This window comes from Sebastes fasciatus, chromosome 13 (genome assembly GCF_043250625.1).
Source record: "Sebastes fasciatus isolate fSebFas1 chromosome 13, fSebFas1.pri, whole genome shotgun sequence".
In the NCBI taxonomy this organism is placed as follows: domain Eukaryota; kingdom Metazoa; phylum Chordata; class Actinopteri; order Perciformes; family Sebastidae; genus Sebastes; species Sebastes fasciatus.
In genome coordinates, this window is record NC_133807.1 from 1,588,762 (window position 1) to 1,603,964 (window position 15,203).

The following is a 15,203-nucleotide window of genomic DNA, read 5'->3' on the forward strand; positions in this document are numbered from 1 at the left end:
TTGGCTGGTTGAATCACATGTTTTCTGATTTAGACAGCCCATAATAAACTGACTGGTTGTCTGATTTCACAGTTTGTGGGTTGGTAGGAACTCCAGATAGCCAGATGGATGTGAACAAGCACTGAACAAGTGCAGCCTAAAACCTTTTATTCTTCCACTCTTTGAACAAGTACATACGTTGGACACCGGGGAGATCGTGCAGCAGTTCACCTCCTGCGGTTGGGATGATCTCAAGATGACTGAGACGATTGTGGATCAAGAAGTGAACCATGTTTTGTAAAATTGTGGTCAAAATTATTACATTTATTTATTACAAATATAAGTATTGAAATACAGGTCATACAACAGGTCGTCTCCACTCTGCAGTAGACGTGTCTGCAGCACGGAGGTACAGAACATGATGCTCCCCCTCAATGACCTCATCTACATCAAGCACTCAGCTGAAATACTAGTTTCCTTCAGAGGAGTAATGACCAGTGTGTGTGTGTGTGTGTGTGGAGCCATCACTTCTGTGACTTTTATTTCATCAGGAATCAACTCACCAAAAGTCATTTAAAAACATGTAGCACACATTGGATTGAGTTCATATGAGACGCCTTCTGATCGCTGTAGTGATGCCTGCAGAGTGTCGGAGAGGGAGGAGAGGAGGGGAGGAGAGGAGAGGAGAGGAGAGGAGAGGAGAGGAGAGGAGAGGAGAGGAGAGGAGAGGAGAGGAGAGGAGAGGAGCCACTCACAAGCGGAGAAACGCACCGCGGAGGCGCAGCCTTGTCCTCAGAAGCTGTCGGCTATCAGAACACCACAGCTCCGTGGTGGCTTCATGGCTCTGGCTTGTATGAGGAGGGGGGGTTAGTCCCAGGGAGGGCCTGCTCGGGGGCTGCAGACTCTGGCTGTGGAGCTGGACCGGCCGGCGCCGCTGGCTCTTTCTGCACCAGCTCGGGCTCGTCCTGGCCCGCCTGGGGCGGGTGGACCAGGACCCGGTCGATGATACCGAAGTCCTGCGCCTCCATGGGGCTCATGTAGCGATCCCTCTCCATCACACCCTCTAAAAGGAGGGAAAGGAAAGAGAGAAATGAGCATCCGTTTACCAGTTCCTCCTCTCAGACACAGCTGCTGCTGTGATTGTCTGGAGGATTTTCTTACATCACACCTACATGATATCTACTGATGTCAACATCTCTACTGGAGCCACTTACAGGTGATATACAGACCCGGTGTCCATTGTATTAGGTACATAGTATAGTTTTAACCTTATGTTGTCTTCCCAGCTCACTGCTACTCAACTCTAAACAGTATGTTGGAACTTTTAAAGAGACAGCGTGTAGCGTTTGGTGACATCTAGTGGTGTGGTTGCAGATTGCCACCAACCGAGTACCCCTCAGCTCACTCCTCCCTTTCCAAGACTGAGGTAACACCAGCCGTCGAGGACAAAACCATGGTAACGCCGTTCACCTCTCTCACTACTTTAGGAGCAACGCAAGTCAGACGGCGGCACCACGGTTTATCTCTCCGTTTTACAAGCGTGTCGGAGAACTACGGTGACCTTCATGTAACGTAAAAACGTTAAAGTCTGTCTCTAGAGCCAGAGGTTTGTTTGTCTATTCTGGGCTCCTGTAGAAACATGGACTCTGTGAAGAGGACCTGCTCCCTATGGAGATATGAAGGACTCATTCTAAAGCTGCGTTCACAACAAGAGTGAAGCGAATTTTCACCTCGCACAAGTTGGACCGCCGGGATCATTTGAGTTCATTCTAGACGCTCCGGAGAGGAGGAGGAGCTTGTCTCCATAGATACCAACAACATTTCCTCCATCAACCATGGAAGAAATAACCACTGTTGCTGCTTTGTACATGTTGGTGAAGTCCCAGATGTCAGAAAACCAAACACCATCATGTCTGGGTTCATAACATCACCCGGCGGCAAGCTGTATTCACATACAGTGACATCACACTGACTGTATCTATCAGCCACGCATCTCTACTGCAGTATGAACCCAAAATAAACAGATTGTGCTGTGATTTAATATCAATAAACAGATCAAAATGATGCTGAAATAACTACATAATGATGCCGATTAGTAAAAAGTCAGAATTCATGCTTTTTCAGGTCTGTTACCATGACGACAAGCAGAAAACTTTTAAAATGCTTGTTTTCTGAATGGAGTCTGGATGGATCAGTGCCAGGCTATGCAGCTGCTCCATCACCACTCAACATGACGTCACCTAGAGACGTTGTTGTTTCTACCAGAGACAGTCTGTGGTTTCTGGTTTAGTTCAGATCTTCTACCTACCGACAGTTTAGTTTAGATCTTCTACCTACTAACAGTTTAGTTTACATCTTCTACCCTCCGACAGTTTAGTTTAGATCTTCTACCTATCGATGGTTTAGATCTTCTACCTACCGACAGTTTAGTTTAGATCTTCTACCTATCAACGGTTTAGATCTTCTACCTATCGATGGTTTAGATCTTCTACCTACCGACAGTTTAGATCTTTTACCTACCAATGGTTTAGATCTTCTACCTACCGACGGTTTAGATCTTCTACCTACCGACGGTTTAGATCTTCTACCTACCGACGGTTTAGATCTTCTACCTACCGACGGTTTAGACCTTCTACCTACCTATGGTTTCCAGCAGCTGCCCTGTGTGTTTGGCGTAGAGGTGATTGATCTGTCTCTTCAGCTTCATGATCTCTTCAGCCTGGATGGCGATGTCTGTGGCCTGACCCTGGACACGCAGCACTGGGATTAGTATTTTTCCTGTTTCAAATGATCACCCTTTTACACGTTGTAATCATCCCATGCTTGATTTCAGATCAGTATTAAAGGACCCGGGGGGGGGACCAGCTTACCCTGGCGCCTCCTGAGGGCTGGTGAACCATGATGCGGGCGTTGGGCAGTGAATGCCTCATGCCCGACGTTCCCGCTGCCAGGAGCAAGCTGCCCATGCTGGCTGCCTGGCCAACACACCAGGTGGAGATGGGATTGAGGATGTACTGCATGGTGTCGTATATGGCCAGGCCCGCTGTCACCACACCGCCTGGAGGAGAATGGACTCATTTTAAAGACTCATACTCACAATCAACATTAAAGAGGAAACTGGTAAGTAGACTATTATCATATTGTACTACTCAAGATATTTGGGATGAAATGCTGAAAAGAAAAAGGAATTTATGGAATTATGAAACGACAATTCAGAAATGAAATTTAAACTACTAAAATGGAAAATAGAGAAGCTGAAATGTAAATGTAGAATGGAAAAGGAAAACAATAACATATAAGACAACTGAAAAGGGGAATGATCATAAAGATTTAAAGTTATCTTTTTGTTTTTCCACCTAAAATCAGAAATTGATTTTTTTTTCTGTTAAAAAGTGTATTTTCAAAAAAAATCAATTTCTTTGATTTTATTTTCATTTGTATTTTCTGATTTGTGACGTCTCACCGGGACTGTTGATGTACATGTGGATGGGTTTGTTGTTGCTCTCTGACTGAAGGAAGAGCAGCTGGGCGATAACCAGACTGGCTACAGAGTCATCGATCTGAGTGAGGAGGAGGGAGGAGGAGGGAGGAAGAGGGAGGAAGAGGGAGGAAGAACATAAATCAGTTTGAAAACTAAAAGAAAAAGTTTACTCTTGAAGTTCACACTTACAGGACCCATCACACAGATGATTCTCTCTCTCAGGAGGCGAGAGTAGATGTCATACGCTCTCTCTCCTCTACCCTGGAAAATAAACACAAAAAGGCAGAATTAGTTTTAGAAGCCAACAAAACAATTCTATCTGGAGCTGCTTTAAGTGTTACAGCCCGGGACACACCAGGAACGTCAGCAGCGCGTGGCGGCTGCGTTACCTGTTGTTTTTTATTTCGGCGTCCATGTTAACAGATTAGAGCAGCCACACTGCCTGCGTGAGACGCGCGTCTCAGCTGCGTCTCTTCTAGAGAATAGAGGTCTCGCCTATTATTGACGCGTGCCGAGCGCGTCTCACAGCAACAACAGACAGTGAAAGTGATCTATTGACTGTATATTCACATCATACCAGCAAGATTACTACAGTATCGATGTGTATCTGTAGAATATGTTACGGAGTTGAAAAAAAAGTAAAGACTTATTTTTAAATCAACACTTTCTGCTTTCATTTCAAAATAAAAGCCATCAAGCGTTTTTTCTGTGGACATAATTCCTTCATTTGTTAACACGAGGCTTTTATTGTGAAATATGTGCCGGACAGTGTTCTAGAACATGCAGTGACTTGGAGAGCTCCATGAATGAATATAGTACGGAGTTTTAATTGTGGATTATTACAATTATTTACAAAGTACCACACATTTCTGAACCTTTCTCTGTCTAAAATAAATATAAATTATATTTATAATGAAACTAAATGGCCATTAAAAGGCAAACTCTATGTAGAAAGAAAGATCTGACAGCAGCAGCTGCAGCAGCAGAAACGCAGCAGACACGCAGCTGAAATGCAGCTGGTGTGAACACCCGACGCGTGAATCACGCAGCCACCACGCCTCTGACGTTCCTGGTGTGTCCGGGCTGTTGGACTGGCTTCCTTCTCTCCTTTCATTCCCCTACATTTAAACACATGATGAGCTCACCGTCTGCTCCACCACTATGGGTATAAGAGGACTCCTCCATATGGGACTGTGGTGGACGGACCGGCTGTGTCTCAGCGTCAAGCCTCCGATGTGCAACACACTCTGAAAGACAACACACACAATTATAGTTTCTACACTTCTATTCAACAATTACAGCATCATTTCCATGTAAGACAAAGGAAGAAATACTAATATTAAAAAAAATATGTATAAATATATGTAAGTTATATACACATAAAAAAATACATATAACTTAAATATAACATAAAAAGTGCATTCTCCTTTTCATTATTTTCAGGGATTTCATTCATTTGAAACGTAACCAAGTATACAGCAAATTTCTTCTTTATTTGGACACATAAAATAGAATAATATTTTAGTACTGCTTTACACAATTGTGTAAATATGGATACATCTGGGCTTTCATGACATTATAGCTATCCTCTGTTATCTATTGACAGACCATATGAGAAGTTGTATAGTGTATAACAACTTGTAATACAGGATAATATGTTACATTATCTTTAACAAACTAAATATATATGTAGTTTTTGGGACTACAGTACATTTCAGCCAGTTATGTATCTGATTACATGGTAATCAGTTACAGTCCTCTGTGATAATGTGTGGCCACCATGTCTCCATGTAACGTTGCATCACACAACGAGCCTGATCCTGATCCTGAGTGTTCTTGTGTCTCAGCGGGTCATGAAGGAGACACGCGGCTTTATTTGGGACTGGTTCGGTGTGTTGCGTTCAGGGGACACCGCTGTGTCGTTAACCTGACAGGTGTAGAGGTGATGCCTTGAAGCAACGTTACACAAGCTACTAACTAACGTTACAACAGCTAACACGCTCAACGCGACACGCTGGAATAACGACAGTAACCGCCGTTTGATTTAGACCGGTGTTCGGTACGAGCCCCGCTAACGGACCGGTACCGTAAACTACTGCTTGTACTCACTCGTAACAGCATTTTGAAGTCTTTTAGGTTTCTCTCCCCCTCTGAGTGACCCCCGCATGAACCGGAAACAATTCAAACTTCCGCTCTCTCCTTCTTCGTCGGATTAATAGGCGCTTGGTCTGAGATGTAGTTCAGTAGCGCCCTCTACCTGATGGTTCCGGTATTCCCTCCACTTTCCCCACAGAATACTATATTATAACATTTACCCTGGACGTTAACGTAAAAGTATAATATTTGCATTTATTTTTACTCTCTGTCTAATTATTTAACTAACAATATTATTTAACAATGTTTTCAGTTATGTTTTTGTTTGATAACCTTGTAGTTAATTTTATCATTTTATTTTTCAAGGCTCCATGACTACAGATAATGGACACTGCCAAAATAAATAAATAAATGAATAATTAAACAAATAAATGACTAAATAAATAAGCTAAATAAAAATAACATTAATTTAGCATTTATAATATTAAAAATAAATGTAGCCATTAAATAATTGATAAAAAGACATAAATTGATATTTCTGTTTTAATTAGCTTCTTTATCTTTGTATTAATTCCCTTGTTTATTTACTCTTTTGTTTAATTTTCCCTTTTATTTATTTATCTATTTATTTTTATTCATTTTTTAATTTATTTTTTAATTTTATTTTTCAAATTAATTGATTTATTTTTGCATTCATTTTCCCCTCCTGTTGTACTTGCTTTACTATTTACATACGCTATTAAATATATATGGCATGGTTAAAAGAATAGCAGAATAGGATAAAGAAATGCAGACTCCTATATGAATAAAAACAAAACACAGTTATAAAGCTTTTTGTGTCAATTGGACAGAAATGTATTATAAGTTTTCCCCTGAGCCCCTGATGCTGCTTTCCAGTAACAGTTTAAACACCTGGAAGTGGATATGATTTAATATATGAAAGAATAACAGTTTAGTTTAGAAATAGTATTTTTGGACTTCTAACCTCTAATATACATTCATGGCACTACTGTAGACTCGACATCTATTCTCATTTGTTTGAACTGAGCAATGTTTCTTGAACTTCTCATGTGATCAAATAGGACTGACACAGAAGGTTTACTATGATAGTTTTTTAGTGATTTTACATAGAAAACATACAATGAGTTTATAAAATATAATGCACAGTTATATATTTAACTAGGCTACCCAACACAATATGAAATCATTCAAACTAGCCCCACCTTGTCCAACTACAACAGTAAAACCCTAGGCAACTTACACATCACTAATGCATCACTAATTGTAATCTAATAATATAGGACTAATATCTGATCTACATTATGTCTTATTTTCTGTATTATGAGTAGGAGTGTTTTAAATGAGTAGCCTACTCTAAAGGTGCAGTGTGCAGGATTTGGCGACATCTTGTGGTGTGGTTGCAGATTGCAACCAACTGAATACCCCTCCTCTCATCCCTTTCTAAGACTGTGGTAACATGAATCGTCGAGTGTTCAACCGTGGTAACGCCGTTGGCCTCTCTCAGAGGACATTTATACCATAATAACACTACTTTAGGAGCAACGCAAGCCAGACGGCGGCTGGCGGTACCACGGTTTAACACTCTCTTTCACAAGCGTGTCGGAGAACTACGGTGGCCTTCAGGTAACGTAAAAACGTTAAAGTCTCTCTCTAGAGCCAGAGGTTGGTTTGTCCATTCTGGGCTACTGTAGAAACATGGAGGACTCCGCGAAGAGGACCTGCTCCCTACGGAGATATGAAGGACTCATTTTAAGCTAACGTCATTTCTGCTAATAGAGAGGTGAAGCCCCGCCCCTTCCAGTGGACCGCCATGGGACCTTATTTTGGAAAAATATGAACGGTAGTCAACGGAGAGAAATAAATATTGTTTTGATCCCGTTTGAATTGCTCCATGAATCACAAAGATGATGTTTATCAAGTCCAGAAAGTCTCAGTTTGTCGCAAAACTGTTGAAGTATCAGACTGTGAAAATACGTCATTAGACCGATGACACAGCTTAAAGTGTGATAGTGACGTCTCTCTCTCTGAAGCTACCATGTCTGAGTGTTTCCTACTGGGATGAGCTCACACTAGCAACATGTCTGATACTTCTTTCTCTTCCTGACTGAAAAAAAGACCCGGAGTCACTGATAAAACACATCAGCTCACATAGGAACATAGCTAAGTTAGCTAGCTAGCTAGTGTTGATGACGTGAACCATTGCTAAGTTAGCTAGATAGCTAGTGTTGGTGACGTGGAACATAGCTAAGTTAGCTAGCTAGCTAGTGTTGATGATGTAGAACATAGCTAAGTTAGCTAGCTAGCCAGTGTTGGAGTGTGTTCCAAGCCGTGTACTTCTGTACTTACACTTACTACTTTGAGTGCATAAGTGCATTCACACTGGGAAGTACGGCAAAATGCAGTGCACTCAAAGTACCCGGATGTTGTACTCAAAACGCTCAGATCGTTGAGTGTGAAACCCTGGACACTTTCCACACTCAACTGTCGCCATCTTGGCTACGTAGCGGAAGGGGCGGAGCCACGACCACTATTCAAACATACGTAGATAACAGAATAAAACAATACAATACGTAAACATACCGCTGCATTTTCAGCCCACAGGAGGACACATCGTAGACGTAGGAAACGTAATTTCCACTCTGCTTTAATTTTCCACTCTGCTTTAATTTTTTTTCATAAGATATTTTGGTGGGTAGTGAGTTGCGGTGAAATGTTGCGATCGTCATTTCCGATCAGTGCGCCGCAGAGTATTCGATTTGAGACGACCCTACCCCGTTGAAATTTACGCACTACTCAAGTGAGTACAGAGTGCACAAAATGCACTACATTGAAGTGTACTTCTGGAAGTACGTGGATTGGAAGACACTCTTGGTGACGTGAACCATAGCTAAGTTAGCTAGCTAGCTAGTGTTAGTGATGTGGAACATAGCTAAGTTAGCTAGCTAGCTAGTGTTGGTTTTAATAGACATTTTAGATTCATAGCATACTTTTACTCATATTGCAGTTGCCACTTAAACATTTCCTGCTCCGTTGTCAGTAAATAGGCTATCACGATTTAATTTGATTAAAGTAACTAACAACAACACTGTGAAGCAGGGTGTGTGGGGGGGGGGGGTGTGTGGGTGGGTGAGTGTGTGTGTCTGTGTGTGTGTGTGTGTGTGTGTGTGTGCGTGCGTGCGTGTGCGTGTGCGTGTACTTGTTTTTCTGACAAATGAGGACAATTCTATGATAACACACCTTCAATATCAGGACGCTCATTTTTGGTGTCCTCATTTTTCCGAGCTCACCACAGTATATCTAGAGCCTCTGTAGCATTAAAATCAGGTCCGATCAAAATAAAGCCTTAGGCAAAATCTCAACAGATGGATGTATTCGTTAAGGCATGGCTCGGAAATTCTTCCCAGTTCTCTAGGACCTTGGGAAAGGCACGTCCCCATTTGTCACGTTTTTTTCAAAAGTCCTAATATTGTCTATAAACACGTATGTGTGTGTGTGTGCTTTTTAACTTGATGTGTTTATGAGTGTCATGACCCGGCTCATGAGCCATGACAAGAGAAGTGTACAAATTTATTACTAAACTTCTGTTCCGTTTTCTTTTACAGACATATACAAATTAAATTCTTCTGAATATCTGAATGAAAAATTATTCTGTCTGTTGCACAATAAAAAATAATTTCAGCCATTTTCCTGAGTTGCAACTGTGCAACTCTTTTTCATAATCCAAACACAGATGGTAGCCAGAAATGACACATCTTATTGCTCAATTAGGACAATGTGAAGCATAATTTTAAAATGTATTATATTATCATATGAGTTACATTTGTTTATATTGATGTTTCTTCCAATATACAATTCCAATATAATACAAAAGGTGTCAACGTTTTGCTTGTGTTTTACTAAAAAGAGCAAGGACGTGCCGTTTCAAGCAACCTAGATTTGGAAATACAATCACAACTTGGTAAACTGATTAAAATGTGTTTTTATTTTGCAACAGATGTTCAGAAGAGACTTTGTCTAGTCTTTAAAACAGCTCTACGTGTTGCTGATGAAGGACTTTATGGATTTTTCAAAGATAGTCAGAAAAAAGTCTGCTTAGCTCTGTGACTTGAGTTTAAAGGTCAGACATGAGAGGCACAAACTGTAGCTACTGGGACTATAACGTATACTAGAATATGCTCCTGCACTTATTGTAACATGTGAACATGCAGTTTTCCCTCTCTGCTGAGGAACAATGTGAACTTTGATTTATTGTGTGAGATGTTAAAGAGGTTCTGTCAAAGACAGTTGTTGAAAACTTTTATCACAACATACCTGCAGTCTCATCTTTACTACAATGATGAGTTCACTGTCAAGTGCAGTAACAGATATTAGTTCATCTTAAAATGTGGACAGTGCGCCTGGGTTAGCTCAGTTGGTAGAGCGGGCGTCCATGTATCAAGGCTTGGTCCTGACCGCGGCAGCCCGGGTTCGAATCCGGCCTGTGGCCCTTTCCGCATCCACTCTCTCTCTCTCCCCCCTTTCAAGACTCTATCCACTGTCCTCAATAAAAAAAATGGAAAAATGCCCCCAAATAACAACTTAAAAAAAAAAAAAAAAAAATGTGGACAGAAAACCACAGAAACATGTTGAAGTTTCAAAAAATTAAAGTGACCGTTAACACTAACGTTAGCTACATTTCTTTGTTAATATCGCAAAGTTAGCTGACTTATTTTAAAATGGGTTAATTCAAAATACTTAAACATTGATGAAATAAATAAACTTGTTTCTCTTAGAAAAGAAAAAAACAAGAATTACGACCTCACGGTTGTCTGCCTCCAACCAGTCAAGTTGAAGTTTACATCCACGTCTGTCCAAAATGTCATCACTTCATCATTCTATCATAATAAACATCTGTGTGAAAGCGTCATAATTAACATATGAATTCCTGAGTTATGGACAAAAATGTGTTTTGTGAGGTCACAGTGACCTTTGACCTTTGACCACTAAACTAATCAGTTCATACATCAGTCCAAGTGGTCGTTTGTGCAACTAGTGTTCTGAGTTTAATTTCAGATCCAGTTTCCATCATTTTAAATCAAGTTTAACTACATTCTGACGACACTTTACCTTTACAGAACCAAGTCAGTCAGAAAGAAAGCATTCACATCATCAGTTCAGTGTTCACTGCATCCATTCAGATAAACCTCCTTTGGGGTAAAACAGAGGGAACGGTGACATCTCCTGGCAGAAAGCAGCTTCAGCAGGAACAGCAGGAACAGCAGAGTCACACATGAAACTGGAATTCTCCTGTACGTACATGATCAGTGAATATAAAATCTAGAGTATGCATGTTAATCAGTTCTGTTTGTTTATTTTACATCAAACATTATATAAAATATGAAGGTGCTGACTTTACACCAAAATCCAGACATAATGTGTTTGTAGTCAGTTGAGAAACTGAAGTGAAGCCTCGACTGAATTCAGATTTTATCTAATTCTTTCTGTTTGTTACAAGCAAATATTTATCTTCTATAATATGAGAAATGGCTGGTATTGGTTTTAATCATGGATGTAGAAAAAGAACTGGATACAGCGTCGGAGGCTATGGGAAAATGTCTTTTTGGGCCCGACGGCATCACGTGACGGACACAGAAGTTGTAGTACCGCCGTTTGGCCACTACGAAAATGGGCATCAAAGCTCGGCGCTCTTCCTGAGGGCTTGGTTTTAATAGGTTAACCTTATTAACATCCACTGTTATATAGAAATGTGTGGAAATAAACAGCAAAACTCCATCGTTCCACAGGGTGGAGCTGCAACACAAAGCAAAGCAGAAAGATCTATTTAAATATGTTAATCTACAGTTATGTCGTCATAAACTGAACTATTCTGCAGAGGCATTTTGGGTTCAGAATATATGAATGAATAAAAGAAAAATGACAAAATAAGATTCAGGTCCAGGTGGTGAACCTCTGTGGATCATCAGGACACGGCTGATCCTCTCAACACATCCACTTTTCTGATCACTCACTCTGACAGAGATCACTTCAATCTGATGAGAGAAGAAGAGAACAGAAGTCATGAATCAGTGTTTACAGAGACTCCCTTCATCAGCTGTCAGTCACTGATGCAGCACACAGTTCATTTATAAAACTATCATTGGTAGAACTAATCTCCATATCTCCGCTCACTACTCAATATCTCCAACAGTAACCGCAATATATCTTCTAGCAAATTCATCAGTGTGGTTGTTCCTAAACGTCTGCACCTCCTCTGGTCCTCACTCATTCCAGTGTGCTGCTCCTAGTGACTGGAACGAGTTAATAAAGACACTAAACCTCCACACCCTCATCCCGTTACCGTCCTTTAAGAACTCATTACAAGAGATAGTTTCTGATCACTGCACCTCCTTCTGAATTTGCCTTTCTGGAACACACCACATATATATATTTCTATTGTTGTATATATTGTATATATTGTGATGTTTTAATTTTGTCTAATGTGTTAATGCCCTTATCGTATTTATGTTCTATGATCTAATATCTTGTATGGCCTCTGTGACATCAAGACCACACCGCTCCGGGTCTTCTTGGTAGAACATGAGTTCTCCTTTCTCCAGATGTTCAAACGCCAGCCTCCCCAGCTTCAGAAGAACTTCCCCGTCAGCCTTCGTCAGCTTCTGTTGACTCGTCTCATGTCCCTCACCATACTTCTGCTTCTTCCTCTTTGTCTGAACCACCAGGAAGTGTGAGTACATGTCAGTCAGGGTCTTGGGCAGCTCTCCTCTCTGGTCTGTAGTCAACATGTGGTCCAGAACTGTAGCAGTGATCCAGCAGAAGACTGGGATTAGACACATGATGTGGAGGCTCCTGGATGTCTTGATGTGTGAGATGATTCTGCTGGACAGCTCTTCATCACTGACTCTCCTCCTGAAGTACTTCTCCTTCTGGGCGTCAGTGAAGCCTCGTACTTCTGTTACCTTGTCAACACATGCAGGAGGGATCTGATTGGCTGCTGCAGGTCGGGAAGTTATCCAGACGACAGCTGAGGGAAGCAGATTCCCCTGGATGAGGTTTGTCAACAGCACGTTGACTGATGACTTCTGGGTGACATCAGACACAACCTCGTTGTTGTGGAAATCCAGTGAAAGTCTGCTTTCATCCAGGCCGTCAAAGATGAACAGAACTTTACAGACAGCGAGCTTCTCTGCTGTGACCTTCTGTAATGTTGGATGGGAAACATGGAGCAGCATGAGAAGACTGTACTGCTCATCTCTGATCAAGTTCAGCTCCCTGAACGAAAGCGGAATCACCAGACTGACATCTTGGTTTTCCAAGCCCTCTGCCCAGTCCAGAGTGAACTTCTGCACTGAGAAGGTTTTTCCAACGCCAGCGACGCCGTTCGTCAGAACGACTGATGTGTTCCTGTTGGTCAGGTAAGGCTTTAAAGATGTTCTGGCACTTGATTGGAGGGTCATGGAGGGTCTTCTTCTTGGAAGCTGTCTCAAGCTGCCTCACCTCATGTTGGGTATTAACCTCTTCACTCTGTCCTTCTGTGATGTAGAGCTCAGTGTAGATCCTTTTGAGGAGGGTTCCACTTCCTGTTGCATCAGTTCCTTCAGTCACACGTTCACATCTCCTCCTCAGACTGATCATATGTTCATCTACAACCTCCAGCAGACCTCTATCTGCTGAAAGAGAGAGACAAGTTTGAGACAAAACACAGAAACTTATCATTTCTAATTCTAACATGAAAATAATCAATACAACAACCTATAAAGAAGTAAAGGTTATAAAGTCATCATCTCCTCTTGAAGTCAAAACTAATGTCAAGGTGATTTTATATTCATTGTTAATAGATTTTCTTTTTAAAGATTAGCATCAGAAATGCTCCTTTTTGTGTTGTTGTACATGTTTGATTGACAGCAGAGGAGGCAGAGCCTCAGCTGCTCGCCAGCAGCTCTTCATCTAAACAGCTCACTGTGGCTGTTCCTACCTCCCTGTAATATTTCAAACTCATCAAATAATGCAAAATATGTTCATGTCTTGTTGTGTAGACCTGTATTTACTGAATAGCACCTCTAACAAAGAACCGTGAATCTCGCTGACCAATACACTGCGTTTCCTATAGCTGCTTCAAAATAAAAGCCCCCCGCTGGTGGAGGACTATTATGTGAGGTAGAAGGAAATGTTGAGTTTTCAGCAGTAAATAAATAAACCTCTGATGTGACTACAGCTCAGCTCAGTTTGTCCTGCAGTAGAAGTGCATGTTTTCATGATTTGGCACAACGCAGCACAGAAAACAGGAAAAGACAAAGTAAACAAATGTGCTGAAATCTGAAACCTACAAGCAGACAGTGTTTTGTTAGCAGAGGAACTGAAGTGACAGGACCCTGTTAAACATCTAAACTAACCAATGTTGATATTAGATATTATGTCATAACACTTTTTAAGATGTTCAATGTGCTGCAACTGACTAGCTAATTAGCACTCTACTGTAGCCTGAAAACTGATGTTAGCAGTGCAGCTTTCCTCAGTGGGTGTTTGTTTGGTCTCTTGTTCAACATGTCGCTCTGCAGGACCAGATGTGTGTTTGTAAGTTAGAGAAGGAGACTTTAGCAGGAAAGCTAATGTGGCCTGTTGTTCAAAGTCTGTGTCTCTTGTTGTGTCTCAGGCTGCTGTCTGGCTGTTAGTCAGTGTGACTGTCTGTCTGTGATAGAACAGTGATGTTGTTGCTTTACAGAGTTTAATTGTAGAGTGCTATCATAAAAACAAAACATAAAAATATAAATGTATTTCTTTTGGGTTCAGATTTTCTCTCAAAGGAGAACAAAGTACAAGTGATCCAGAGCAGATATGTATGGTGGAGAAGATCTTAAACAGTTGTCACAACAATAGTCAGTGTATTAAAAAAACAAGTCCTGTTTCCAGACATGAAGACATCAGCAGACAGATCTACAGTCTTACTTTGTACAGTGCTGGTCTGACTGACTGTCTGCAGTCCAAGTTTTGTTCTGGTCTGACTGGCTGTCTGAGGTCCAGGTCTTGTTCTGGTCTGACTGGCTGTCTGAGGTCCAGGTCTTGTTCTGGATCTGGACATCAGCTCCTCCACAGAAGCATGACTCCTTTTCTTCTCTCTGTGGAGACATTACTTTATTACTAAAATCATTTGTTGATTGTTGGTGAAAAATATCAAGACTTGGCCGATAATGTCTAGAAGCTAGACAACGGACGTTTTGATTGAGTCCAGTTTGATTGATTAGTGTGAACGCTCCGTACCGTACTCGGGCACGGTTTGTCGAGAGTTGGCCTATTTTCACATCAAACTCGGTGAAATAAGAGTTTCTTTCGACCAAACCAGATTTAGTGATTGTTGGACAGACTAACGACGACAGTATTAGTGAGTTTTATTTTGTGACTGTCCAGTTTGAATGAAGTGTTTTACGATGCTCCGCCACTAGAACAGCTGATCTCAACATAAACACATATGCACATGGATGATGACGTAGGAGTAGTCGGGCACGGAACAACTTTACTAATGTGAAAGCTAAGAAGAGAGGGGGGCAATCGTACCTAATGTGAAAACGCCCTTAGATATTTAGACCACTTGTAACCTCAGTTCAAACCTAACTAACTCAAACTTAAGTGCCCA

At 41.2% G+C, this 15,203-nt stretch overlaps 2 protein-coding genes and 1 long non-coding RNA gene across 4 annotated transcripts; all 3 read right to left on the reverse strand.

The window, feature by feature from the left end:
• Positions 1-282: 282 nt before the first annotated feature.
• On the reverse strand, positions 283-5,722 carry clpp (caseinolytic mitochondrial matrix peptidase proteolytic subunit). Its single transcript, XM_074655007.1, has 7 exons — positions 5,570-5,722; positions 4,606-4,707; positions 3,650-3,721; positions 3,443-3,539; positions 2,850-3,037; positions 2,620-2,725; positions 283-1,042 (listed from the first exon to the last, which is right to left on the reverse strand). The coding sequence occupies exons 1-7, from the start codon at positions 5,579-5,581 to the stop codon at positions 816-818; spliced, it is 804 nt and encodes a 267-aa protein (XP_074511108.1). The 5' UTR covers positions 5,582-5,722; the 3' UTR covers positions 283-815.
• On the reverse strand, positions 1,406-2,613 carry LOC141779969 (uncharacterized). Its single transcript, XR_012596495.1, has 2 exons — positions 2,350-2,613; positions 1,406-2,315 (listed from the first exon to the last, which is right to left on the reverse strand). It is a non-coding gene; the product is annotated as an uncharacterized LOC141779969 (long non-coding RNA).
• A 5,187-nt stretch (positions 5,723-10,909) lies between the features above and the next one.
• LOC141779956 (protein NLRC3-like) lies at positions 10,910-14,703 on the reverse strand. 2 transcript variants are annotated; one of them, XR_012596489.1, is made up of 3 exons: positions 14,519-14,703; positions 11,494-13,242; positions 10,910-11,365 (listed from the first exon to the last, which is right to left on the reverse strand). XR_012596489.1 is itself a non-coding variant. In XM_074655003.1 (2 exons), exon 2 carries the CDS (start codon positions 13,027-13,029, stop codon positions 12,082-12,084), a length of 948 nt encoding a protein of 315 aa, XP_074511104.1. In that variant the 5' UTR covers positions 13,030-13,242; positions 14,519-14,703; the 3' UTR covers positions 10,910-12,081. The 2 variants fall into 2 exon arrangements, 1 of the variants encoding a protein (XP_074511104.1); XM_074655003.1 differs by having other exon boundaries at positions 10,910-13,242.
• Positions 14,704-15,203: the final 500 nt, after the last annotated feature.